At 42.7% G+C, this 24,984-nt stretch overlaps 1 protein-coding gene across 1 annotated transcript in view; it reads left to right on the top strand.

Annotated features, from left to right (window-relative positions):
• Nucleotides 1-12,708: 12,708 nt before the first annotated feature.
• The window catches only part of LOC147451759 (LRR/ubiquitin-like domain protein), a 61,978-nt gene continuing 49,702 nt past the window's right edge, over nt 12,709-24,984 (top strand). The window contains exons 1-5 of the mRNA XM_086517630.1: nt 12,709-12,979; nt 13,656-13,750; nt 15,419-15,580; nt 16,260-16,370; nt 16,461-16,561. Coding sequence (XP_086373756.1) covers nt 12,769-12,979; nt 13,656-13,750; nt 15,419-15,580; nt 16,260-16,370; nt 16,461-16,561 — 680 coding nt within the window. The 5' untranslated portion in view covers nt 12,709-12,768. The remainder of the gene's footprint in view (nt 12,980-13,655; nt 13,751-15,418; nt 15,581-16,259; nt 16,371-16,460; nt 16,562-24,984) is intronic.

Genomic DNA, 24,984 nt, shown 5'->3' with positions numbered 1-24,984 from the left:
TGATCAAAATTTTCAAACAAATTGCTGCCAGTAGAAGCATTAGGAACAAGTGATTTTCCACTTGCAAAAGAACCGTAAGAAGTGCTGCATTATTGTTACCACCTTTTCTTTGAGCAGCAATGAAAGCCTGTTCAATTGCATGTTGCCTAGTCCTTTCTTTTTTTTGGAAAACGACTCTTGCAACAACAATGTGCATAATGCATCAAACTTGACAACTTCATGATTTCCTCGGGTCATAAGTCTCCAAGTACTAGCAAAAGTCTGGTACGAATCTTTCAAGGCATCAAGAACAGTCTGCACAAGGGAACTGTCTGAAATTACTTCACTTGCAGAAATAAGTTGCTCATTAATATCCTTGACACCAACAAGGAAAGTGTCCATATCATCTTTCTTATGCATAATCTTCGACTCCAGCTCTTTACGTAGCAATGCAATTTTTGCCTCATTGCGACTTGCATAAAGACCAGCCAGAATATCCCAAGCCTATTTTGCAGATTTTGCTGAACGAATGTGAGGAGTAATAGTGCGCTTCATAGACAACGCAATCAATGCATGAGCTTGTGCATCTTTTACATCCCAACGAGCTTGTTCTGCCATAGGCAAAACAACTCTAATAGCAGCAAGACCTGCAACATCCTCAACATCGCCTGTATCCTCAGAACCAAGACGTACATCAATGCCATGCACAATGTTCCAAACGCCCTTTGACACGAGAACATGTTGTATCATTTAAGCCCACATAGGGTAATTGTCCCCATTCAATCGATCCTCAGCAGCAAACATCTTGAACACATCTGTGATGTTGTCGACCATGGTGACGAATGCCTGCACCTGATGTGAAAACTGCCCAAAAGAGGAGAAATGAAGCGAGAACAACACGTGCTATATATCACAAAACGTAGAAGACTATAAGGGACCTGTTATGCAAAAAACGGCACTGACAAAAAATTTGCACAAAATGACGAAATAGCCTCTAGTAGTATTGCATGTAGTGGAAATGGAGGCGTGTGTTGAAGCTGATGGAGACTAAGCTTGGGAGGGTGCAACCTGCTCTGATAAAAATTGTTGGAATTAGGGTTGCAGGAAAACACACACAGCCTGGAGAAGACGAAGAAGCTCAAGGCACACAACAGAGAGTGTCTTACTTAGTGTGCAATGGAAAGATAGATAGCCCTAGAGTGATGGGCATATATACAATGCACGGGGGGAAAACATCCTAATGAGGGAAAAAATTCCCCGACGGTCCTAAGTGTGTTCACACACATCAGTAACACGTGTATATGGTAACATAGGCATGGGGAGGGAGAGGGTAAGAGAGGCAAGTAGCAGTCAGAGGATAGGGAGGAGGATAAGGGGCAGGAGGAGAAGAGGGAAACACAAGAGGAGAGGGTGGGCATGCATAGGAAGGGGAAAATCTTGGCTATCGGTAATTAAAAGATCTCAGAAGAACATGATGAGGGACCCTATGTATCAAGGATAAGGGGGCGAGTTGGGTGGGATGGCTGGCCTGATAGCCGATGTAATTATGGTCCCTGGATGACGTCATGGCTCAACACGAGCATGACAAGACCTTGTTATTATTTGGGTTGATAAATATAATTCACTCACAATTGTGAGTTTTGCTATAAAAAAAAGGAGAAGAGTCATGGATGGCATTGGTTGTGAATCTAGCGACCAATATTAACGACACTGGTGGTGCATGGGCAGCCAAAAAAAAAAAGCTCGCTCCATATCCTAGCTCTAGCTATAGTTTTTTCTAAAAGTTTTATTATCTTTGTTTAGTTTGTAAATGGGTCCTTCATTTAAGGACCTTATGGCTTTCTTTTCAAATTTTTGGTTTAAAATGTATTTTTTAGTTATAAAGTGTCCTTTCATTTAAGGACCACAAGATATTCTTTTCAACTCTTGGTTTTAATATTCAAATGAATAGTATTCACCTTGTTACTTTAGTCCAACTCACCAAGAGTTGTTTTGAGATGTTTTGAAGTTTCACCAAGAGGATTTTTTGTCTTGTTGAAAGCATGCCTTGGAGAAGAGATGCAAAATGCATACATTTGTGTACACCCTATATGTGGATGGAAAGGCTTTTGTGATGCGATGTGATGCGTTAACTCTTCACTGAATCGGTGGGGTAGAATACTATGCATGATCACATCTATTGTTCTTTCTCTTTAGGTGAGTTAATTCTTTGAGGGCTCCACCTCGTTGAATATCGATTGGTTCTCTCTCTCTCTCTCTCTCTCTCTCTCTCTCTCTCTCTCTCTCTCTCTCTCTCTCTCTCTGTGTGTGTGTGTGTGTGTGTGTGTGTGTGTGTGTGTGTGTGTGTGTGGAGCGATTCAATGTCCTTGAGTGGTGTGGCAATTGCTCTTTTAATGCCATGTAGTGGCATTTTAACAAAGCTACTAACCTTACAAGATAACCTCATGTGTGCTGCCAAAGTAACTAAAGTACAAAAAAAATGCCACGACACCATTAGGCAATATTTATGCCAACAATAAACTTGGACATTTTTGCATATGGAACATGGAGAAAATTCCTTCAGCCTTCCAACTAAGTGCTAAAAAAAAGCTAGGTTTAGAGTAATCCCACCTAGAAATTTTGAAATTTATCTAAAATTTGAAGGTAAGAAAACCTACAAATTTTTTAAAAAATTAGTGTAACAACTTTTAAATTTAGCTGCTTTACCTCTACAATTTCTCATATGTAGGTTTGCCAAGTTTTTGGAAAGGATTTTTTCCCAAGCACTGGCATTTGGCTCCAAGGATGTCATTGAACTATTGGGAAAACTTGACTTTTTTTTATGCTTTCTTTACGTGTCCTTTGCATTAGGAACGCTCTCTCTCTCTCTCTCTTCTCTCTCTCTCTCTCTCTCTCTCTATATATATATATATATATATATATATATATATATATATATATATTTCCTTCGGTGTTAGAAACTTCTCTTCTCTTCTCTACAACACAAGGACAGATAAAACAACATTTTTTCTACTTTATATTATGTAAAGGTAGTTTCTCCTTTTGAATTCCTATTATGGGGCTTCAAGTATGCATCTCATGTACCTTGTACTACCCTAGATGTTGAATATAACTAACACTTGGCTCTAATGCATCCATGTCCATTGATGGTATCACATGCAATTTGTCGTGACCATCATTTGCAACATAGGTGTCTATCGAAGAGTATTGTTTATCACAAGAAGGGATTCACAAGTTTCTCTTCAAGCGTATGAGCTTGATTCATATAATAATATGCAAAGTAGAGGTGTTAGTAAGGCTCAACCAATGCAGTAGTGGCAAGGAAGTAATAGGGCATGATTCCATTTGCCAAGGGAAAATAGACACTTGAGAGTACCATTACAAGAGATAGAATGTGAAAGTATCTTCCTTGGTAGTGGAAAATAATTATTTGCTTCTACTAAAGGTGTCTAAATATATTAGCTTCAAATCAGTCCACTTAGTGAAAGGACTAGCTATGAAGGCTTGGCAGAGCACCACCAGACTCAAACCAATCAACATTATCAATCGTTTTAATCAATAGACTTTACAATGATGGCACTATAGATTTTCTACTCTCTATGACTTCTTCCCAATGAATAAACTTTCCATATACTTTGCTTGATCTTGCATCATGCTATGTAAAGAATATCACTTGTCTACTTTTACTAGTGACCTACCTATTTTTATTTCACCCTTTTTATCCACAACAATAATGTATAGAATGATTGCAACCATGGTAACTAAAAATTAGGCATTCACAAACGTACTAAGAGAAAACAAAGCCATGTAAAATTTATGCTCCAAGTAATTTAATGATTTTATTGTTGTTGGAAGTATGAGAGAAATGAAGAATATTTATTTAAAGTCGGGTCCTTGCACGCCATCGTGATCCTTCACCTTGTTCCTTTTGAGGAAGCTTCTTTTCCTAAAAGCATGCATGTAAGACATTCATTTCTTGTTGCAAAATGTATCCCTAGTCAAGATAATAATTCCTAGGATGGATTATGAAATGAAGGAAGAACGCAATGTGAAACATTGTTGGACAACTAAAGAGGCCCTAGCAGAGTATGAAGAAAGTTCCTACATCATTTTGTTCATCCTAGCTCAATACTTTGATCCTTTTATATGTGTGTAGAATGACGAGTTTCTCTACTTTTGGCCCTAGATTTGTTTACATGGACGATCACAGTAAACCTATTCAAAAGTAATATCTACAATGCCCATGGAAGATAAAAGAAGCTCTTTCCTCCACATTGTCCATTTGCGATACTTGCCCCATTTTTTGCAAGAAGAAAGAGGATGTCAATTGTGAAAAACCACCACACACACAATTTGTGGGTGGTCATAAACAGGAACACGCACACACAGGCACATAAGTATTTGGAAAATAATCTTAAGATATCTTGTTTAAATCACTTTGTTATTAGGACACCTATCTGAATCTTCACCTTGTTTTAAGTTCATGATGTGGATGGCAAAATTCTATTTCCATCCCAAGAAGGAAGGACACATTCTAAAAAACATCAAACTGTTGGAGCAGTGCCGTAAATAGTACCAACAAAACCTAGGTTAGTCTTGTACAACCTTGGTCTTTTAAATGCCTAAAGCCCTCTAGTTTTTTGTTGAGCTCAAGTTTGAAAATGTAGTGTGGACAACGTTGAAAAACATAGTTCAATTACTACAAATCCTTTGCAAGAAGGTGCTAGATCTCCTTAAAAGCTGGTGTTGGTTGCATGAGTGTGATCCATCTAGTTATGCTGCTTGGTGTGGTTGGTCCCTATGGCTAGGAGAGGAAAGTGTGTAGGTCTAAGGCATGGTTGAAAATATGAGGGAAACAAGTTCGGATGTGAGAAAAATTTGAGCACTTGAGTAGTGTTTGGTATTCAGACTCTTGAAATTGTAGTAAGCATAATGTGCATAGTCAATGGGACTTTACCATTGCCCCAATGAGGATCGGCTTAAGCATATAAGGGTGAGTACAGTTTTCTCTTTCATCAAAGAGCATGGTTTTGTAGTTGGGGCAACATGGGTAGTGTAATTTATGAAGTGTGACCCTTTGGATTCTTCCAAGTGGCAATACATTGGTACAATAAAAAACCTTCATTCACTTGAGAGTCTATTGAGGCATCTTGTAGCAAGTGTAATACATCCCATGGATAAGCTCTTGCCTTTATGAATCTTTCAAACTCTTTTTCTTGCTTCCTATGCTATTTTAGGAAATCGATGTGAGGCATCTTCATCATGTGCTGCACAACCCTTTCCATGCCCATAACCTCAATTAGAAGAGATCCTGACTCAAATTGTAGGAGCATATATAGTGTTTGTGTGTTAACTTGGAGAAAGTTTGTAAGAAAGCACTTTTGGACATTCTCAAGGTCTTTCCAAGTAGATTTTAAGATCCTCACACTCCAAGTCCATAAAGAAGAACAAGTGTCACCAATGTGTCAAAAAGGTACTTCTTGAGAACGCAACATTTGACATCTCCCTTACACATGTTCTCAAATGGATAGTATGCTCTCTTCCCAACTTCCAACTGACACATAGTGATTGGCCAATATCTCAAGGCCAACATGCTTAAAGCTCTCAACCATGCCAAGTGTCTCATTATTGTACACAATGCATGGCTTCTCCTTATGGTTGGTTTTCACAAACATAACCTTTTTTCATTCACAGTCAGCCCACTACGAAAGAAAAAGTTATCAAGAACAACCATAAGCTTTTGTGCATTCTCCAAAGTATGTGCTTGAAGCACTACATCATCCACTGTTGGGAGAAGAGATGGGGAGACCGGTTGCTTAAAAACCATTCAACACATGCTCACAAACATCACCATCAACCTGTCCACCTCTTTTCCCAATTTCCAAGCACACACACACACACACCTAAACTATCACACACACACACACACACACACACACACACACACACACACACACAAGAACATAGAATTGACATAGACAAGCTTGTAAGAGTGTGTAAGAGAATTGTAAGAGATGGAGACTTGATTAGAGAGTACACAGTAAATAGAACATAGCATAAGAGAGTAGAGAAGAGAATCTGCAAGAGAAAGGCCTAAATCTAGCCCCAAACTCCACGGCACCTCTCTTGTGGAGTTGGTATTTAATATATTATTTTTTAGTTTAAGGTGCCAAAAATTGAGGCCCCTCTGCATGACCCATAAAGGAAGTTCCCTTTACAACTATTTACAGAGCCATAGTGGCTTATTGAAATGACATTCTAAAATACTATGCAAATATAAAATGGCCAAGAGTAATTTTCGGCACCTCTTCATCAACTCCCCGCATTCCACTCTACAAAATCATCATCAACTCAATTAGAAAATAAATAGACATCACATAATTAACCATTACGCCATCTATCCCAATTGCAGCTAACCACTACAATAGGAGGGTGCCCAGTTTCGTAACATCCACACACGATTAGAGCATGATTACTTGGATGCTTGCCATTCTTTTCAGCCCATTCACTCGATTTTATCTCCATTATGTACCCAAATAGCTTTGCCATAAGAGACCCAATCATTATAGTATGGTAGTTATTTACATTCTTTACATCCTCTCTTTTATGCAAAGGCTTGACCCAATTAGTGCTCCAATCATAAGGCATACTGTGTTGAAGTGAAAGGTTGAACATATCATATGTCCAATGATGTGATGCCTCTCTTGTCCATTTAATCATTTTTGATACCCTAAAGATCTCTCGTTTTGCAAGTGGCCAACTTTTTAAGCGTGTCACATACATCTCCAATCCTAAAAGAAAAAGGCATACATGGGAGTGAACCATAACATGGCATCTCTTTGGCATTTGGTTGCTCATATGGTTGCCTACAATACGTTGTCGTGCAGCTCCGCTGCCATGAAGAGAAAAAGAGCAGAGAAATGCAAGCTAAGCTTCTTTGAAGCCTACAGATTTAGTGAGCAGTGATCCGGGCTTGATAACAAGCCAAGTTTAATGATTAATGTATGTCAGATGCGGCTTAAAAGGGTCAACATATGCCTTAATGATGCCAAAAATGATTATGCTTGAAGTGAGCACAGATGGGATACTATGATCTAGAACTGTAGTGCTTGAAGTGCTCTACCGGCCTATCTTTACGGCTCGTCGATTGAAGCTACGGTGAAGAAGTTATGGCATTCGGCAACTGCAACTGAGGGGATAGAAATGAAGTGAATGCACGGACCTGAAGCGCTTACTTTGTGGAGCGCGTCGGTCTTTTCAGATCAGCGATCGGAGTTCCGGTTGCCAAGTTATTGGCCATTAAAGATCCACTGGGGGCCGGATCCGTACCAATTCGGTCGGCTCGGTCGGGGTGCCATCTGGGAATTTCGGCCTCCTCAACAGGGTTTGTATGCTTCTATGCAGTTTGAGAAGTCTAAAGGAATTAACGGCTCATCAAACCGAGTCTGGGTTCATGAGATAATATGGATTGAGGCCGATGTCAGCTGCCGGCACTGTGCTGAGCTGGATAATTTTGGCATTATCTGGTAATCTGATGCAAGCTATAAACAACCGAGTGCGAAGAGAATGCCTTTCGGCAAGTGCAATCACCTATGCGTGCATCTTAGAACCATGTGGCATTATTTGAGATGCTGGTATACACAGTAAAATTTACGAAGAAATTGTTAGTTAATGACTGTTGTGGGAAGATGTCGTGCTTGGCGATTTGTTTTTGATGTTCACTTGTAGTTGACAATGCTTCGGCCGGCATGATTTGGCCAAATGTGGTGCCATTACAAAGTGGCTAGGCCACTTAATGGTCGGCTGCCCAAGGGCTAGTGGCCGCCCACCAAATTAAAAAAGGGTTTTGTGTGTGAAATAAAGAAACTCATGGCGGGCAAGCAGTGAACAGCGAGCGGCGGCTCAGGCAGCGAGAGATGAGCTCCTACAGGGCTGGGAAGGGGTCGGCTGAGGACGGCCAAGAGACGGGAACCGCCTAGCAAGCCAGGGCGCTCCGTTTGAGGCTACTCCTGACGAAAACCGTGCAGGTCCGAAATCCATCACTGCCACATCATAGAGGCAGTTTTAATGCCTCCCTCGCAACGACGGCGCCGTCGTTGTTAAGGGAGGAAAGGACTTAAAATAGGGGAGATTTTTGCATGCGAGCAAGGGGATTTTGGAGAAGAACGTGAGCAGACAGGAGCTTCAAGCTTCGAGAAGGTGCTCGCTCTCTATATCCCGATCTTGGACAAGGAGCTCTCTCGCTCTCGTTCTCAACAAGCGAAGCTTAAAGAAGTAGAAGTTGAGAATAAGGGAAAGAGAAGCAAAGGCAAGGAGGGTTCGAAGGAGGAAAGCTCGGAGGCTCTCGCTTTCTTTCTCTCATCCACGGTAAGGAAGCGCGACTAACAAAAGGGAACGAGGAGGAAGAGCTAGGGCATGAAGCAAGGGAAACAAAGACAAATCTCTCTCTCTTTCTCGCTCTTGTCCTTTGCTAGCAAAGGCTCGACTGTCCCTCTCGTGTTGGACAAGCAAAGAAGAATTCTCTTCCTCTCTCTTTGTCGGCGCATGAGGTGAAGCGAGGAAGGAGGAGAAGAAGGTAACGGAGCCCGACAAGATAAGGTACTCAAGAAAAAGAGAGTCAAAGCTCGGCAAGAGTTGGAGAGCGGCTTGGCAAAGGCGGATAAGGCAGTGCAAAAAACACAAAGCAGGAAGTTACAGGATAATTGGTAGTAACTGAAGCTTGATAATTGAAGCAGTGAGCAGAATCAAAGCGTGCAGAATCCATGAGGTATTTGAAGCAGTTAAAGCGGTAGAGAAAAATTTCCATCACCGTCATCATTCCGAAGATTGATTCAATAGCTTATTAAGCCCCGGTGTCGTTAACGGCCCGGTTAATCGTGTAAAGTGGGAGCTTAAACTCCTAGTTAACAGATGATCCAAGTGACAGTGCTGTTAACAGCCCGCCTTGGCTAAGGATTAAGTTGTACTCAAGCGTTAATCAATTAATTGATGTTTACGGCGATTTCTAGATTCAGTTGCATCTGTTGTTCTTGTTCTCTCTCTTTCACACCTCCCACAGCCAGAGGCCCGACGCCTGCCCGGCTCACGTAGCGAACACATATCCCCCAACAACGTGTACATATGCATAAGATTGAAGTTACCAAAACTCTCAATCCGCTTGCCCTTTATATTTTTCCAAAATCTTCCACGAAGGTCATGTAGGAGCAAAGAATTTTGAGATAATAGTGTACCATATGCATTTCTGCACCTTGCAGTTTTGTTTGGCACATGTTGCTAGTCACAAGGGTGCAACATGGTCCAAGAACTCTCGGGGTTTGATTTAGCCAATGTGGAGCAAGGTTTATGATGGTCCTCTCACTCATGTTGCTAAGGGTTTACTGTTGCCTCCACACACAAGTACATCTCGTACTTGAAGGATGCCATATTTCCTAAAATCCTTCTATGAGACATATTCCAACTTGGTTAAGTTGAGATATTCGAATAGTGGACTGAATAAACTGTACAAAGTTTAGTCACATATCTATAAGCACCCAAACTGAGCCATGACCTCTAATGGTGATTGGTAAATCCACAATTAATCTCATAGATATACTGCACATTTCATGAATTTGCATACCGCTCCAAATTTGTCTTTGCTAAACACTAGGGCCCATAATACCTAGCGTGCATGAATTTAGCAAAAAATGATCCAAACCTTCTTTTTCTCATGACTATAACTGCCAATGCGAACGTTATGCTCACAATACACAGGGAAAGAATTAAATACTTTCCACTGCAATCACATGAAAGTCATGCTAACATATTTGGATCATATAAGAATGTGAAAATCAATCACAATTAGATGGTTAAGTTCAAGAACTATCCTACATTGGATGCAAAGTGGATGGAGGAGGAGGACCTAGCAGATACTCCTCGGACTTTGGAACTTTACCTTGAAGCATTCGATTTAGCATAGTCTACTCCAATAGAACCCCGACTTCAGCGAAGGTGAATCTAGTGCAACGGGTTTGCACAAGAGGGGAGTCACTCCGCTCCTTTGTCAACGGATTACCCCGATTTTGAATAGAGTCACTGATGTTCCCTTTCGGTTTCAAGGACATGACGAGGAATGTAGCACCTATTTACAAAAATGGATGCTCTTTTCGGTGTCATAATTTTCAACCATACATAACGTTTGTGTTTGTTATCTTTTACAATTAATATAGAATCTTCCAACCCCCTCTTAATCATACATGCTACCTCTCCTTGCCCTCTTTGTTGACTAAGATTTTTTGACCACATCAATGAATGTACATTGTATTTCTCTAGCCCATTATTCCTTTATGTGTCATGCTCCCATGTTTCAACAAGAAATACAACATCGACTTTGCTAATTAGTTCATCCACGCCGATCCTCGCATTCCATGGGTATCCATTGCAATACCAAAAGCATGCATTCAATTGTAACTCGGTCTCATAGGTCACATGTTTGTATTTACTCAATGGACTTACCTCTCAAGACAGACACTTATTAAAAGCTCCCTACATCACGTGCTTTCAAGAGGTAATTAATAATACCCCAATATACATACTATACTTACACTGTGAGCCTATTTTAAAGACCCCAACCCCCCTCTAATGTATACATAAAAGCATACATTTTGAACTTTTAATAATCCTCTCTAGTTCACTCATGTGTTATCATGCACATTGTAAAAAGTGATCGCCCTGCATGTTTTCTTCACGAAACTTATTCTTCTTTTTTTTATTCCTATCCTCATATGCCTTGTGATGCGTATTTTATTGCATAATAGCACAATCTTCACATACAAAACATTTTGTACCTTTTAAATGTATCAAACTACAATTAAGGGTAATCTTTTGCTTGGTCTCATACGACATAGTCTCTACGATTTGCCTTTCTCTCGAGTGAGGAGCTCCTTGCTTACCCACTCTATGTGCTCCATATACCATAACTCTTGACATGCCAAAGTGGGTTTTGAAGAAATATTCAATAAGAATAACAAGAGAAGGAGGCGTTTTTGACTTCTCTTTGGGAACTCCACGAATGATGTTATCCTTGGAACGTCCTTCTCGTTCCCTCAGTTCCTCTATATCCACATTCTCACCATTCTTTGCTTGAGCCATAATTTGCACGAGAGAGGAATCAAAAACTACATTGCTACTACATACTTCAACCCAAGACTTCTTCTCCTCTTTCAATACATGGTCATGTTCCACTTTGCTTATGTGCTCCTTCAAAGCATTTAAGTCAACAAGAGAGCGTTTACATTCTTTGACAGCTTCTTCAACTTGCACAAACGTGTTCTTTGCATTTCAAGTGTCCTCTTGATATGCTCATTCTCAACAACAAGAACCCTTACCGTGCAATTCTCCATTGCAAGTACTCATAAATCTTCACCTTGCTTGTTTATGTCTCTTGCCATGATACCAAGTATGCCATAATTATGGTTTTAGACCTTGTTGATGGATTGATTGTGTTGCTATCCCCATCCTAGGAGATTTGGGATAATTTTCGATAGTGACTGTAGATCCTTTAGAAGAAGGAGAACCTTTGCGAGTGTTAGAAGACATTGTATGCAAAACAAGAGGTGAGAGTCAATTTCTTGGAGCTTGTTCACTTCAAAACTATTGCTGCAACAAAGCCCTCCATAGCTCATAAATGTTCTGTCTTTACATCAATGCATGGAGGTTGTCGTGGTCTTCAATTGAGGTTAGAGATCACCCAAATTGCAGTTTGGATGAAGATGTCATGATCAAAATAGTGAACTACTATCTACTGAGTCAAAAACCGATGCGCGCGCGTGTGCGCGCGCACACACACACACACACACACACACACACACAGAGACAGAGAGAGAGAGAGAGAGAGAGAGAGAGAGAGAGAGAGGAGTTTGGCTTTTTTGAGTCACAATGGCGACGGTGTTCTTGTGTAAAGTTTACCTCTTTTTCCTTGAATAGAGAGGGAGGAGGCTAGGAGAGGTTGATCTGTACCAATTTTGATAAGTAGCAACTTCTTATTAAGGTGTCAAACTCCACAAATTCAAACTATGTAAAGCTACTCATGCTCCACTTTCAAAGTGATTTACAAAGACATATAGCCCAAAAACCACATTTTGTGTTTGCACGTTACACACGTCTACACGATCTAAACTCCACCTTAGATGTTCAATTACATGTAGACTAAAAATAACATTCCACAAATCCACCTTAGATCCTATCTCGGCAATAGAAAGCTTCTCCTTTCGTTCTACTTTTGCACTATAGACTTCTTCTATCATTATGGTAAACCGTTCTATCTAATTCCACACCCACCATTCTACTCTTGTAACTCCGTTTTAGAAGGCCATCACGAGTTTTCACGTTGTTTATGAGATAATAGGCTTTGGTGGAAGTTAGTGTCCCAAAAGCTCCCACATTTGAGCTAAAAATTGAATTTAACCGAAATTCATCTAGACTTTGATTTTGACTTTGAACCTTGACTATAGTCAGCACAACGCTCTAAAAAATTAGTTTATTCTTGCTGATAAAGTTAAAGGTACTCTAAAAGTTTGTCCAGTATACTGACCAATGTTTTTGGTTCATGTACTTCAACCATGAGAGCTGTAATTCATTTTAGGGATGATTTTCTTCAACTCTGGCCAATTATATAATTTAGAGGAATTTTCGAGATGCTAAAGGAAAAGTGAAAGGAAAAGCTAAAAGGAAAGTTGGACTGTTGAAAAGAGACTCTCTCTCTCTCTCTCTCTCTCGATACAGTTCGTTCATACGTTGCTCTGCGTGCTCGCGATGGTGGATGAAGGATCTGAGGAGAAGCTAGTCGCGGCGGCCATGGCGGGCACTCACGATCAAGTCGTTTCATTCATTACACTCGCCTGTAAGCATGGAAAAGATACACACTCCATCAACATATCTCCCCAAGCGACCGTCAACGACCTCAAGGAGAAACTGCAGCAGCTCACCAACGTTCTCCCTCGTGGTCAGAAACTTATCTTCAAAGGTGTGCACTTCTCTGGGCTTTCGAAACTCTTTGTTTTTGAAATAGCAGCTCCAGAAGAGGATCCAAGCCCATTTCTTCTCTGCTACAGATTGTGGACATATGTAAGGAACATGAATGTGTATGTGCAGCAGTCTGCGTGGATAATGCGTGCATGTGCTGTCTACAATCATAACACCGTTGTTATCCACTTACTTTTTTCATTGACACCTCACGAGCATGTTACCATTGCCTATAATTTTAGTATCGTGAATCCACTTACTTTTTTCATCGACCCTTCACGAGCATGTTACCATTGCAATTGTTTGAAGGTCAGTATGTGGATGGCAATCAAATATGTGGATGATTTCTAAGTTCTTGCTTGTTTCTCTGGTATGAGTATGGGTTGTATATAAATGTGCATACTGGTGCACCATATGGTACATATCTGATTTACATCATTGGATTGCTTAAGTACATCGAAGATAGGTGTGTCGTTTGTGAAGTAAGACTGCTAGCTAGACCTTTTTGCATATTATAATGAGTTGTGTTGTCTTGCAGCCCTCAACCTTCTTGGAATTGAGTACAATTTAGTTATATTACATGCCAGATTCAAGTTGATATGAAGCAATTTTTTTTCATTTGTGGTTAGCTAGACACAAATACATAGTTATGAGCAGTGGCTGTAAACTTTTTTCAGGGAAAGTGCTGGATATAAACATCAAGTTGATAGATGCAGGGATCTCCAACAATGCCAAACTAATGATGCTTGGTTCTCCAGGCATACATCAAGGGGTAAGCAAGAAAGCTTTTGCTATCATAAGTACACGAATCTGTTTTCCTTATCTAGTCTAAGCCAGTACCAATGGCATACCACGACAGCCACATTTGCATCTTAACCATTTTCACTTGTATTATTGAGGAGGCTGGTAGCTTTAGCTTGGCAAAGTGCTCGAGGTGTCAATGGTCATTGATTTCAGAATCCAAATGTGGGTACTGTTTGAGCAAATAGCACTGTTTCTGAGGTGGTTGTGGTGCTTATTTTAATGCATTTGGACCAACTCTTTGTGCTAGTACATTGCTTGAGAATGTGTCATTGAACCTAACTATGGGTTGGTAAAGAAGTTTTAACTCATCTTCTATGGACTTTTTTTTTGTATTTAAAAACTTTGGAACTTGAATTCTTGAGGTTTTAAGATTTCAATCATAGGGTCCTAGAAACTTGTCAAACAAAGCATACTTCAAGAACTCACGTCTTGGATGTTGTGCACATCTTGCATGTGTTTTGGGGGTACATATGACATTATATGAGAGTTCTTGCAAAATAACCATGGTATCTAAATTCTAATGAAAGTTTTGATCTGCTTCACAGTGGCAAACATCCGTAGTGATCATGTCCTTATACAAGCTGTATCTCATAGCAAGCTGGACCATCAGACCTTGAGCTTGCTCACAATCTGCTTTCAAAACTTGAAATGACTGTGAGCAGCCAGGGCCTTATTGTGGTTGTGTGAGTCCTTTTCCATTGTGTTGTGGTTTTGGTTTTTTACTGGACCTAAGCCTACATTTGGCAAGCCCATACGCCTCACCTCCACGCTCAAAGCTGCTAGCTGCATCACTCCTTAGGTTGTTCACCAGCTGTGCAGTGCCCCTCTTCTCTCTCATGCCATCGGTATTTCATGCTTTCTGTGGAGCATTCTGATATGGTACCAGAGCTCTTGGAGGAGGCTTGTGGCCATTTTTTTTTTTTGTTGGTAGGAGGAGAATGGTTTAGGATTTCTTTGCTGTGTTCTTAGATCTCCTAACATATACAACTCTATCCAGTGCTGTTCCCTTTTCCATCCAGAAAGCTCCCATCCAATCGAGCTGTGCTTCTTGACAGTTCTAGAAGCAGTGCCTAGGAGATATACCTCTAACATGTCCGTTGTTCAATGCAACTCCTCTGAGTCAGCCATTTGTCAAGGCCCGATTGGGAATCCACCATTTTCAATGGCAGGACGGTCCACCACAGAGTAATTTTCGTCTGACCTCACAGATTATGCAGGGGGTCTTTCTTTTCACGCAGGAGCACAGAATGCCTGTGCGTAGCAGGTGGGTAACTCTACTCCATGAACTGTCATGCATGCGTAGAGCGCATAGATCATGGAGTTCAAACAGTCACAGCACAAGAGTCAGGGGTATAAGGCTAGCTGATCTTTTGGTCTTATTTGTGTTGCAAATAATCCTGAAGTGCAGCTCCCCTCCTGTCATCATGCATGTAGTTTGATGTGTAGGAAATGTGGTACCATGTTATGCCTTTTTTTGACCTCATATCTGCTGTGTAGGAAATGTAGTACCATGCTATGCCTTTTTTCCCCCTCGCATCTGCTGAAGTCCTAGGCAGTGATGCTGGTTTCTATTGGTTCATCAAAATGCGGTTTCAACTTGAAATTACAGACTGCTTTTTTTTCCTATTTTGTGTAGAGTGTTGCACCAGTCAAACAGACTGCAAACCCAAGTTCTAATGCCGCTTCAAGTAATGCAAGTCGGTTTAAAGCTCTTGAGAGAACAGCTGGTACAAGGACTTTTATTGATAATGCTTGGGCAGCCTCTGGTATCATATCGCTGCGAGATCGGAGGCAAGAGGTAAGTTTTATTGAGGCTCGCATGCATGCCCACTATTTAAGTTGATCTTAAAAGTACGAGTTTTTTAAATTAGTGTATTGCAGGAAATTTTTCTTTGCAAGGGCTTTTGAGTTAAAAACTTGCTTATGCTATAGAAATGTAATTTGTGCATGTGTAATCGGATCTGTAGTTATTGATGTCTTGCTGTGTAGTTTAAAGGCTGGTTGTGTCTCTATTCGCTGAGTTATGAAGTTTGCAGATTCACCTCTTGATGAATTAGGAGCCATATTTGCTGCTTACAGTATTTTCCATGAAAGAAAGATGAGGTTTCAGTGTGCTAAGTATTGAAGCCACGAGCTCCCAAACAGTGGGAGGAGAATGAGATCTCTAACCACGTGCTTTTTGAAACGATTTTTTTGCCGTCAGTCTTCAAAAATATCAAGGGTTCCTGGCCCTTTCTTTCAAAAAAGGGCAAATATGGTTTTTATGATTGAGGTGATCTCTGTCTTCCAGGTCCATTTCTGTGACACTGCCGTGAGTGCCTGTTGATAAAGTTATCACTCTGTGCTGTGAAGTCAGTGTCACTAAAATGTTGAGGGCAACAGTTTAGATAGATCTATATTGCCTTGCCTGCTTCAGCTTTGACAATTTTCTCTTTGTTTATGCACACCTTAGGACATCACTTAGCTTGATTGGGCAGGTTATCCCAAAAAGAGTATGGGAGATTGGACCAGCAGCTCGTGTACTAGATCTTGCTGGAAATTGTTTGAAGAGATTTCCAGCAGATGTCCGTCAGCTTGTAAACTTGCAGGTGCGAGGGTTATTTGTCATCTTTGGTCATTGCATTGTGAATGGAATCGAGGTTTCATAGGCCAGACTGGTTTGTGTTCTTATTTCCCAGAAATTGCGTTTGAGTGCAAATGGTCTCAAAGACGAGCAAGTTGATTGGCAGGGTTTAGTAACCTTGAAGCATTTGACAACACTGGCTTTGGATCATAATTTGTAAGTCCACGCTGCACTTTTGTCTATTACCAGTAAATGAGGTACATGCACAGTAAGTTTTCTGTTTTTTTTTTGTTTATTGGCATTACAATATATTGTCAGCTATGTGGTTAACTAGTAGCAGTATGAAGCATGCAATGAGGTCAGTTCTATGTAATGCAAAGGGTACAAGCCCTGTTTTTTACCGCCACTGGTCTCACACTTCAGCGTTTTTTACTTTGACTCAGGGTGTTTTAGGGTGTACAAGCCCTTGTTTTCACTGCCATTGGTAATGCACTCTGTGTTGCACTTTGACTCAGGGTCCTATTACATGGCAGGCTCTAGAGGCCTCATGATTTGCATGTTCTTCTTCACCAGGCTGCTGTGTATCTCTAGGGCCGCACTGGATGAGAAGAAGTGTGCAATGACTGCCTTTGGCTGGTGAGCAAGGGTTGACTCTGCCTTAACACTTTGGTGACATTTGTAACTGTGCAGCTTCATAGCATAGGCTTTGGTCGAGGAAGGCTTTTGGAGTGTTTTAAACTGGGCAAAAATCTTCTGCTGAGGAGTTCAGCTGGAGAGAGCTGTGGGGCATAGCAGGGCCCCTAACCCCTGTACTGCAGAGCTGTGAAGCTGAAGATAGCTTTTGGCTGTAAACTTTGGGTACCCTGCTTCCACAGTGTAGTCGATATGCAATGTCACTGACATTGAAGACTCTGGAGCAGTTTTGTGTTGTATTCACAGTTCAGCATTGAGGACTCGGGGCATTACTGCGGGTCACATGGCTCTCTCCTTGGGCTGTGGCAGTTTACCGCCATGGGTATAGTCCGCCGTCATTCTTCTTCAGCTCAGACAGGTATTGTGCAGCTTTGTTTTCTTAGACAGCAGTTCATTAGTGGTGGTGTTCTTCATTGGCATGAATCCAGAGCTAGGGATATATGAGCCTTCCAGGTTCGAGACTTTGTTAAGCCTTTTTTTTTTGCGGGGGATCATGCTGGCTCACCATCTCAAGTTTGAGGATTGTGTTCGGTTTGTGCATTAGAGGTGACATTGCTCCTTATCATGGATTCCAATGGCTTATTTATTGGGATCAGGCTCTCAACAGATACTCTCAGGTCCATTCACAGCTCAATAGCCACATTAGGCATGTTGTTTGGTATGCAAAGTGATGGGATAAAGACTGTCAGCACCACAGGACTTCCTCAAAGCTGCCTTTCTCTATGTCACATATTTCCAGGATTCTGATGGTCTCTTCTTTGGGGAAAGGCTGCTACAAAGTTGAGTTTGAGACATCGGACGACGCTAGTATAGCATTGACTCAGAGTCCCCTCAACTTCAGCAAAGCCTACTTGTATAGATGAGGCAGGGATGGGTCTAGCTAGCCTTGGCGAGGTTCTAGCAGTCACAACAAACTTTTGGGGCTTTTGCGAGACTTTCATCCGCATATTACAGATATTGGTAGTAGCCTTGGTGTGGATTTTAGTGGAGGCTGGTGGACCGTTTGATGGTATATACACCCCCACTCTTAGATTGGTTCTTCACCTGTCAGATGCGGCAGAATCGAGAATTCACACTTCCGCAATCCTTTGTTCTTTTTTTGCACTAATGAATGCAACTTTGCATTATTGAGAGAGAGAGAGAGAGAGAGAGAGAGAGAGAGAGAGAGAGAGAGAGAGAGAGAGAGAGAGAGAGAGAGAAATGAAATGAAATGTTATATTAACGTCTTCAAAAGGCCATAGTGACCTATGAGACTAGAAAGTTACAAGGTGGTGGATCTGATACAAAGTCAGAGTAACAAAATAACCTAATCAACAGTACAAAACAAAGATATATATTATGGGATTCTAGATAGGCCGATGTGAGCTATGCCGAAAAACTAAGCAAAATGGGCGGCTAGTTGGGATAGCTGAATCACAAAAGATCTAGCATCGGTCGTTGGCGAATCTCATCAATTTCCTCCATGGTTAGTATTTTGACCGGGCGTTGTGCATGCCTGGCCAGCGTGCTCTGAATCTTTTGACGTAGCCTCCGTCGATGCTGTGTAGTCCTGCGCAGTCGTGGGCGCCTAGATTTCCCCAGTTCAATCGCTCGGTCAATCAATGTGCCTCTGGTGTGAGAAGGGGGGGGGGGGGGGGGGAGCTCTGCTGTGGGAGTGGATCTTGCGGCTGTCCCGTGTCTGCTTTGAAGAAGTCTGTAATCCGTCTTTGAGACTGGTTAGCCTCGCCATTCATCAGGCTCTCTCTGTGTCTGCGCAGCTCGAGCAAGAACAGACCCAAGCATCTTTGATCTTCGTATCCCATTACTCTTGAGAGTGGTCCAAAACCCTCTCTGAACAAGCAATGGAAGCGGCCTCGTATCTCGTAGTAGACGGGGCAGCGGCATGTATAATTCAGCTCTGTCTCAGGTTCCATGTCACACAAGGGGCATGTCCTGGCCTCTACTGGTACTCCGCTATATCTCCCGGTTTCAATCCGCAGCTGGTGAGACGATGTGCGTAACTGGCCAATAGCACACCGTATCCCATGAGACAGGTGGGTATCCATGTATCTGGGTCTCATCACAAAACCATCTTCCGTAAGTTGGAGAAGGTGGTCTCTGTAGAAAGCCATCTTCGTGCCCAGTTCTTGTGCTGGTTGTATCCATGTCCTCCTGGTGTCTAGCTGGGTCAGGTCTTGGCGGATGAGCTTGGTGATCTCCGACTGTGTAAGAATGAGAGATGGTGCATCCAATGAATACTGGAATGGTGGCAGCCTGTCTATGCTGAACCCATGCGCCTGAAACCATGATGTCATCTCCCCATACCAGCATGTTGTATCTCCTTGTATGGCTAACTGTCGGGAGGACTCAAGTGCTATGCGAGCATATCTGTCTCTGGGAAGTTCCCATGTGCGGTTTATGAAGGAGATTGATCTGGTGAGCGCCTCTACCACTAGTGGGGGGGCCGCCAGCTCTGCACGGATAATGGCCCGTGGTACTGATGCCTTGGCTCTAATGAGCCGTGAGATCATAGAGACGAGAGGCTTCTCCATGTTCCCCCATCCGTGTGTGCGACCCGGCCTCCCGTGGTGATCCAATGAAGGTCCCCATATCTCAGCCCCATAGAGCAATGCTGAGGTTACCAAGGTGTCAAAGAGCCAGAGCTTCGTCCGGGGTTCCTGAAACCGAACCTGTGAACACATCCTTTCCAATCTACCCAATGCTGCGTGGGCTCTAGTCAGTCTGGTCTCTGCTGCTCTTCTGAGTGAGAATGTGGGTCCAGTAAAAACCACTCCAAGGTAAGTGTAAGCGTCTGTGTACTCCACAATCTCCTGGCCGTATGTGAATGTAGGTGCTGATCTCCTGATCCATTGTGGGGTGGTATTAAACACCATAACCTTGGTTTTACCAAGGTTGACAGACAAACCACTTTTGTGGGCAAACGTATGCAAAGCATCCAATTGGCGCTGCATTCCCTCTGGGGATTCGGAGATCAACACAATGTCGTCCGCATATAATAAAAGTGGAATCCATTTCCCTGCCAACTGTGCACCTTTATCCTCGTACTTGTCAATGTAGTCAGAAACCTCATCCACATACATACCGAAAAGAGTAGGAGAGAGTGGGCAACCCTGCTTCACCCCAATAGTGGAGTGAACCGGTATTGAGAGTCCCTCCGGGGTGCGTACATGCCCTACTACTGATCTGTATAATGCCATGATCCCCCAAATGAGCTCTGTGGGTACTCCCATTTCCTGTAATCTGCGCATCAGTCTAGCTTTGGGTACCGTGTCGAAAGCTTTGCGGAAGTCCATAAAGCTACAATAGATCCGTCTCCCATGAGATCTGCCTTCCTCGATGATGGCCCTGAGTGTTAGGATATGGTCAAGAGTAGAGAAGCCTCTCCTGAATCCTGCCTGCCCAGTTGCACGCATTCCTTCCCTCTCTGCCCATCTACTCAGCTGTTGCTCAAGAATGGATGCATACAAACGTGCCAGTGTGTGCCCGATCATAGTAGTGCGATAATTCCCAGGCTCCATGGGGTCTCCTGATTTGAAGATAGGTACGATCGTAGATAGGCTCCAAGTGTCCGGTATGGCCAGCATGGACGTCACATTAGACTGGAGTTTCAGGGTGTGTTGAACCCACCCTCTCGCGCTCCCTCAGCCCCACACCCCACCCCTCGTCCTCAGCCCCTCAACCCCCCCTGCCCCCCCCACAACAGCCCACTCCTCGCGCTACTCCCATCTGGGGCCAAAAGTGCAGGAGGTCCTTTTTCAGATTTCAACAGTGCAGAAACTCAAAGACCCTGCAGAAATTCAGAAAATTCAGAAGTACAATTTTTTTTCAGATTTTAAGTAATTTCAGAATTTTCAGAATTGCAGAGAATGTAGATGGGTGTGGCATAAGCATGTATGCATGATGTGGGAGTGCAATACACATGTATACATAATGTGGAAACACGTATCTACATAGTGTGTCTTCTCTACTCTCTTTCTCGCCTGAAGTTCATCTCAGAGCAGTCACTGGTCATGATCCGACTTGTCAGAGATGTACTTCAGAGCCTGAATCTTTGAGGCACTGTTTCTGGGTTTGGTTATATGCGCAACTAGTGTGGATGGCAGTTTGTTTGTTGATTAGAGTGGGGCATTTTGACAGCCATTTGGATTGAGTTGCTAAATACTTGTCAGGTACACATCTAACCCTATGTGCATGTGGACAAGCTAACTCCTATTTCTAGGGTTTAGGACAACCTAGGAAGTGTTGTGGCGCCCTTGTGAGTCTGTACACAGGACGTGCATGTCCAGGCACTTAGATTAGTTGCATACCCTCTGATTGCACATGAGCATAGCTAGTGTCTGCTACGTGTAGGCATTGGGGAGTGTTCCCATACGGTTGCATTAGTACTCAGCCTAGGTATTTATCTGCATGTGAATCACATCTTATTAGTAAATTTAGTAGTTCATCAACTTATTAATAAGTGACATTTTAGCGTCAATTTTAGAAATCGTGGGTTTTTATTGGCATTGCCCGATCTAGGCTTTGATTCCCTATATAAGTGACCCCTAGGGTCACTTTTCCAGGATAAGTCAGTACCCTCGATACCAAGACCCAGTACCAAGCATACATGGCATTTTTGCATCAGCGATTCCAGCCATGACCAGCAGATCATCAGCGTTTCAGCCGTCAGTAGAGCCGTTAGTATAAGATTCGCATCGCCGTCGGTTTTCAGCCCAAGCATCAGATCAGCCATCGTTTTCAGTTTTCAGCCCAAGATCACATCAGCCAGCGTTTTCAGATTCAGTCCTTAGCCTCGTCGCAATCGCAGATCCCATTCAACATCCCTAGCGTTTTGCATTTTCAGCCCTTAGCCTCGGAGATAAGTGCATCTACCGCAAGATCCCATCAAATTTCAATGTCTCGGACCATTGTATAAGCATTTGTGTAGTCTTAAGCAAATACCTCTCGAGCGATAGAGAGGGGGGTCCTTGGAGGGGGGTTTGGGACCCCATCTGGTCTCTCTCTCTCTCTCTCACAGAACCTTCATTGTCACAAAATGATGACGTGGCATGACCGCTTGCGGACATAAGTGCTGACGTGGCAGTACGGACACGGCGAAGAGAATTGCTGACGTGGTAGTATGGACACTGACGTGGCAGCTGTACGGCCTTCCGCAATTCGCACTAATAGCTGTACGGATTGTACGGATTTTCACAAATTGTGCTAATGCTTTTTGGGCCAGATTTGGGAGCCAATTGCTTTTGGGATTATTTGTTTTTAAGTTTGGAAGCTTTTGGGGCTTTGCGTTTGGGGCATCCCTTGTAAGAATAAAAAGACCCAAGGGGCCTCACTCTTGAGAGCATTTGGTTGCAAAGTCTGAGAGCAGAGGACCTCTTTGGTGTTGTACTTTGCTCAAGCATTAATATAATAAACAAATACCGAAAGGGGCGCCTGGTTCTGGGGCCCAATACCTCTGGGCACGGAACTACATGGGCCGTGTCGACTGAAGCTTTAAAGTTGTGAATTATTTTAAGTGATTCTCTCGTGTGTCGTTGTCACAAAGTGATGACGTGGCAGACAGCAAAAACCCTAATTTCTGCCAAAAACCCTAAAATTCTTGCAAACCCTAATTTTTGCCAGAAACCCTGATTTCCGGAAATCGCGGAGGTTGGAAATTTTTTTTTTTTGGAAAATGATGAGCGATGCGAATTTTGCTTTAAAAAAAAAAAAAAAAAGAGAAAAAGACTCTCTAAGAGAGAGAGAACTGATGCTTTTTATTTTAAAAGCTTTTGGGGCTATGCTTTTGGGCATCCCTTGTATCTTTAAATAAGTGGTGAGGGCTTCACTTCTCAGAGCATCTGGACGTAGAGTTTGAGAGTGAAACCCTAACCGCTCTCTTGTACTTTGATGATTAATTAATATAAAAAGAAATACCGAAAGGGGTGCCAGTCTTTGGGGCCAATATCTCTAGGCACGGAACTCCGCCGGGCCAATGCAAATCTATTGTGATCTGTGAATTGTTTTGAAGTGGTTATTTGGTGCTAATGCGATTGATTCTTGACTTGGAGTGTCCAAGTCTGTTACAGTGGTATCAGAGCACGGCCGATTTCTCTTCTACGGGAAATCCGATCCCCGAATTTTTTTCCTGCGGCACCTATGGCTTCAGGCAATGATCAGTCGACTCCCTTTGCAACTGGAGATGCGGGCTGGGATCACAACGAACATTCAGACAGAGAGTATGGCCCGCCTCGGCCTACTCAGGCGGAGCAACGAGAGATAGAGGGTCGTCAATTGATTGACGATGCAACAAAGATGATGCTCAATTTTGCCAAGGACCCGAAGATGGCAAAATATATGAACCAGACCTCTTTGGAAGAGGTACAGATGGAGTGGCAAAGAACCACAACACCACTCCCGAAACCCGCTCTCAAGAAACCTTCTTCCTCCAAGAAAATATACGAAGAAGGAACTGGAGAACGTGGTTGATGCACGGATTGCTCAGCTTTTTGACGCGCAAAAGAAAGGCAAAAAGCACGGCAAAAAGCAGAAGAAAGGCACTGACTTCCCGGGATATTTAAGTCGTCGGTCGACATTTGACAAGGCAAAGAAATTAAAGAAGCGCGTCAAGTTTGAAGACCTACCCAGTTTTTCTTCTTCTTCTTCTGACAGTTCTTCTAGCTCTTCAGACTTGAGCGAAGAAGACAAGAAAATCAAAAAGCGAAGCAAGAAACAACGCTTCGGAAAGGGCAAGAAAAAGGCAAAGAAGGCTACATCTCGCCTACTGAGTGATAGTTCTACTGAGGACTCGTCTACAGACAGCTCAGATTCTGATGATGGAAACTTTTATGCGAACAAGAAGAATTTTTACAAAGCTAACCAGTATGACTTTCTCAAAGATAAAAGCAAGAAAGTCCGAGAGTTTAAGGAAGGTGGCCACTCGATCAAGTTTGATACTTTTTCAGGATACTCGGATGCTTCGAAGGCTGTCTTTTTTCAGCAGTTTGACATCGCTTTCGCGGGAGGACGCTATTCAGAGCACTCCAAGATTCGGAGAGCTGCCTCTTACTTTAAGAGGAATGCTCGTACTTGGTGGTCCACGCTTCTTTTAAACAAGACTGCGCCAGTTAAATGGCTGAAATTTACGAAGCTTTTTATTTCTTCTTGGTTAACGCAAGAATATGAATGAGATATACGAGCTGGTTGGAACCATCTTCGGATGACCAACAAAGACACAATCAATGCTTATTGTGAAAGATTTTGGAGCTCTTTTCTACCCGCCTCTTCATTCAAGAAGATCTCGTTCAGAGAACAGATTGAGCGGTTTACCTTGGGTCTACCGACAGAGATCCGAGATCACTGCTTGGAACAGAAGTCAGCTTCTATTCAAGAGTTGATGAGTCATGCGAAGCGGGGCTTTGCCATTCACTCTGGCAGTCTGACCTACCCCACAGATGAGGCCATGACACAACGAGCCAAACAGACTTCTGGGAATGAAAGTAGAAAGAAAAAGAGCAACCCAGAGAAAAATGATGCACGACCCAAGCTTACTCCCGAGGACAGAGCTCGCTTCATCAAAGAAGGGAAGTGCTTTGGATGCGGGGAACAGGGACATATCTCCGCGAAGTGCCCTAATAAGGCACAGAAACAACAGAATGATAAAGACGACGACAGGTCTGAGAGTTCGAGAGCAGCTGAGGAATGTGGCAGAAAAGGCAGATAGAAAAGCAGAACTGGTACCACATGGCGTGGGACCTGCACCGAATATAATGAATGAAACTACAAACTTTGCCGCTTTTGGGGCAAAGTGAAGGATCGAGAAGCTCTTTTGAAGGAGCCAAGGCCAACTTCTTTTCACTTGGAATTGGCGGCTCGATTTGGAATTACGCCCGACAGACTGACGCCACAGGCAGAGGTAGTTCGACTGGCACCCGGATGGGATGTTGCCATTACACCGAGCATTGGCAAAC

Source organism: Adiantum capillus-veneris, chromosome 8 (genome assembly GCF_014529385.1).
Source record: "Adiantum capillus-veneris isolate H3 chromosome 8, ASM1452938v2, whole genome shotgun sequence".
Taxonomy (NCBI): Eukaryota; Viridiplantae; Streptophyta; class Polypodiopsida; order Polypodiales; family Pteridaceae; genus Adiantum; species Adiantum capillus-veneris.
This window is presented reverse-complemented; position numbering and strand designations above follow the sequence as displayed.